The following is a 3,616-nucleotide window of genomic DNA, read 5'->3' on the forward strand; positions in this document are numbered from 1 at the left end:
CGGACGTTACGTCAGGCGAGGGCGGGACACGGAAGGAAGGAGTGGCCTGCCCTGTTGCTGCTTGCGAAGTGAAAGGAGGCTTAAGGTTAGTTCCAGGAGCGACGGAGGGTGGGCCAGGCGGTGCCGTTGCCGAGCCCCCCCGGAGGCCCGGGCCCCGGGACCTTTGTCCCCCCTGTCCCCCCCTCTAGGCGGCCCTGTTGGGGGGGATTTGGGGGGCTCAGCACCCAAGGTAAGGGAGCTATGCACCTGGGAACAATTTTTGAAGTCCACTGCAGTGCCCCCTAGGGTGCCCGGTTGGTGTCCTAGCATGTCAGGGGGACAAGTGCACTACAAATGCTGGCTCCTCCCACGACCAAATGCCTTGGATTTGGCTGGGTTTGAGATCGCCGGCATTAGTTTCCATTATCACCGGCAATCAATGCCGGCCATCTCTAAAGCCGGCCCAAATGCTGAGATTTGGCCGGCTCCAACCATATTATTAAAACGAAAGATAGCCGGCTATCTTATTTTGATAATACGGTTGGGCTGCAGCTTTATGCCCCTCATAGTAACCTATGGAACTTTTAAATTCTATGTGCTTTGAAAATGAGTCTCTCAAAAGATTTTGATAAATAATAATATTGATTTTGTTAGTCCACCTTCTGCTTTCTAACAACAAATATTATTTAAATTACAGTATAGATATATCTCTTTTAAACCCCAACAGATTAACAATATTACATTGATGGGAATGGAAAACAAGACCACAGTTACAGAATTTATTCTCCTGGGATTCTCTGACCATCCTGACCTGCAACTTCTCATTTCAGTCACAGTTTTCCTGATCTTCCTAATCACTCTGCTGGGAAACATCATGTTTTTAATTTTAGTGTGTGCTGACACTCACCTGAAAAAACCAATGTATTTCTTCCTTGGTAACCTGTCCTTCCTAGATATCTGTAACACCTCTGTTACTCTGTCTACATTGCTGCACACCCTTATTATAGGAGAGACACTGATTTCATTTCCTCTCTGCATAGCACAGCTGTACTTTTTTATTTCTTTCACAGGTACAGAATTCTTCCTTCTCACTGCCATGGCCTATGATCGCTATGTTGCAATCTGCAACCCTTTACATTATGTGCTCATCATGAACCGCAGAAACTGTGTCCTTCTGGCATCTGCTTCATGGATATTTGGCTTTATAGATATGCTACCCCATACATTTCTGATTTCTCAGCTTTCTTTCTGTGAAGGCAATAAGATTGATCACTTTTTCTGTGATGCTTTACCACTAATGAAACTTTCTTGCAGTGATCTGATCAATATTGAGATTGTGATATTTATTGTAGGGCCATTTGTGGTAGTTATTCCCTTTGGATTAACTCTGACATCCTACATGTATATTATCTCCAGAATCCTGAAAATCCATTCTGCCAATGGGAGAAGGAAAACCTTCTCCACCTGCTCCTCCCATCTCACCATTGTTATTCTATTCTATGGGACTATCATATGTGTTTACATGAGACCTGCATCAATGTATTCACCAGATGAAGACAAACTATTCTCCCTTTTATATACAGCTCTGATTCCAATGTTAAATCCCATTATTTATAGCTTAAGAAATGAAGACATCAAAAAATCCCTGACTAAATTCGTAACCATGAATCATGCCAGGGGTATCAGTTAACACTGAATCTAATCTATAGTTCTTGATATTTGGTAAAACAAATCTGTGTGAACCTCTAAGCTTTCTATAAAAAATTATTATGCTTGTTAGAGAAAACTTCAAAACGTGGTTTTAATTAAGTTATAACTTTTTGTAATATATTTAATTCCTACAAAAGTTAACTTGGTGTTCATTTTTATTGTTGTTCTAGCATTACCACTGATGTGATATTGTTCCTAGGGTGTGCTTTTGCTTGATATTTCCTATTTCATTTACTTGTCTACATGAAAAGCATTGTCCACCAGATTCTATATATGGCAAGTAAAAGTTACGTGTGCAGTTTTGGTCACGCAGCCAAATTGCGTGCATAATGTAATTGATTAACAAGCCAATTGATGCTAATAATTGGCCTCTAACAAGCAATTATTGACACTAATTGGCACTAACTCAAATGTACGCACACAACTTGCTAAGCGTGTGCTATAAAGTAGTGCACATAAATTCTACCATGCAGATCTCAAAAGGGAAGAGAATTGTGAGTCTTTGAGGTTCCTAAAATTTACGCACAGTGTTGTAGAGTAAGCCCGATTTGCAGGCATTTATACCAGGTTTTAGCTGGTGTAAATGGGCATAGCTATAAACCATGCCTAACTTTAGGCGAGGTTTGTAAAATAGTGCTAGTTGCTGGGGTTTTAGGTGCCAGTTTTTTAGGTATCATATAAAGGGCCCTGTTTACTAAGAAGTGCTAAGGGCACACTAGCATTTTTAGCATGCACTAAATGTTAAAGACACCCATATATTCCTATGGTGTCTCTAGCATTTAGCACACACTAATTTTAGCACGCACTGAAAATGCTAGCATGGCTTTGTAGGGCCCATAGAATTTACCCCTATGTAGGCATTTGCCCCCATTCTAAAAATGGTGTTAAAATTTGTGTGTGCAAATTGTGTGTGCAAATTGTGCGCAAACGCTGAAAGGGAATATAACCTGATTTTTTATTCTACATCTTTATCAACTAGCTAATTAGCTGACCTAGAAGAGCTCTTTGACCCCTGATGCAGGCGTTTGTACGCCGAAACACAGCCCGTGTCGGGTTTTCATCATAAATAAAGGACTGCATTTTTCTCAATCCTGAAGGTCCAGTGTTTCTTTATCTACAACATTAGCAAAATCCACCCCATCCTTTCTGAATACGCTACCAGAACCCTTGTCCAAACCCTTGTCAACTCTCGTTTGGATTATTGTAATTTACTTCTCACTGGTCTTCCTCTCAGCCATCTCTCTCCTCTCCAGTCTGTCCAAAATTCTGCAGCACGACTTATTTTCTGCCAAAATCGTTATACCCACATTAGCCCACTCCTCAAGTCACTTCACTGGATCCCTGTTCACTTCCGCATACAATTCAAACTTCTTTTACTGACCTTTAAGTGCATCCATTTTGCAGCTCCCCATTACCTCTCCACTCTCATCTCTCCCTACATTCCTCCCCGTGAACGCCGCTCACTGGGCAAATCTCTCTTGTCGTCCGCCTTCTCCTCCACTGCTAACTCCAGGCTTCGTTCCTTTTCCCTCGCTGCACCTTATGCCTGGAATAGACTTCCTGAGCTTGTACGTCTAGCTCCATCTCTACCTGTTTTCAAATCAATGCTGAAAACCCACCTTTTCACCACTGCTTTTGGCCCCTACCTACTACTCAATTGCCTCCCCTTGTTCCTTCTCACCCAGTACTTCCCTCGCCCTTAATTGTCTTGTCTGTCTGAATTATTTTTAGATTGTAAGCTCTATTGAGCAGGGACTGTCTTTCTATGTCAGGTGTTCAGCGCTGTGTGCATCTTGTAGCACTATACAAATGTTAATAATAATAATATAATAATATGCATGGATTCAAAAAGGGGGTGTGGCAATAGAAAAGTCGCGGTGATTCTGAGGCATTCCTCCAATTTTTACACTTTTATAGAAAAAGGAGG

The 3,616-nt window shown here is 41.7% G+C and overlaps 1 protein-coding gene across 1 annotated transcript; it reads left to right on the forward strand.

Moving 5' to 3' along the window:
• The first annotated feature begins 826 nt into the window (after window positions 1-826).
• On the forward strand, window positions 827-1,669 carry LOC115464667 (olfactory receptor 1G1-like). The gene has a single exon (XM_030195029.1). The coding sequence runs from the start codon at window positions 854-856 to the stop codon at window positions 1,667-1,669; it is 816 nt and encodes a 271-aa protein (XP_030050889.1). The 5' UTR covers window positions 827-853.
• Window positions 1,670-3,616: the final 1,947 nt, after the last annotated feature.

This window comes from Microcaecilia unicolor, chromosome 3 (genome assembly GCF_901765095.1).
Source record: "Microcaecilia unicolor chromosome 3, aMicUni1.1, whole genome shotgun sequence".
In the NCBI taxonomy this organism is placed as follows: domain Eukaryota; kingdom Metazoa; phylum Chordata; class Amphibia; order Gymnophiona; family Siphonopidae; genus Microcaecilia; species Microcaecilia unicolor.

What these genes read in the sequence shown, in the direction of transcription:
- LOC115464667 (XM_030195029.1), top strand. Translation starts at nt 854, where the DNA reads ATGTTTTTAATTTTAGTGTGTGCTGACACTCACCTGAAAAAACCAATG.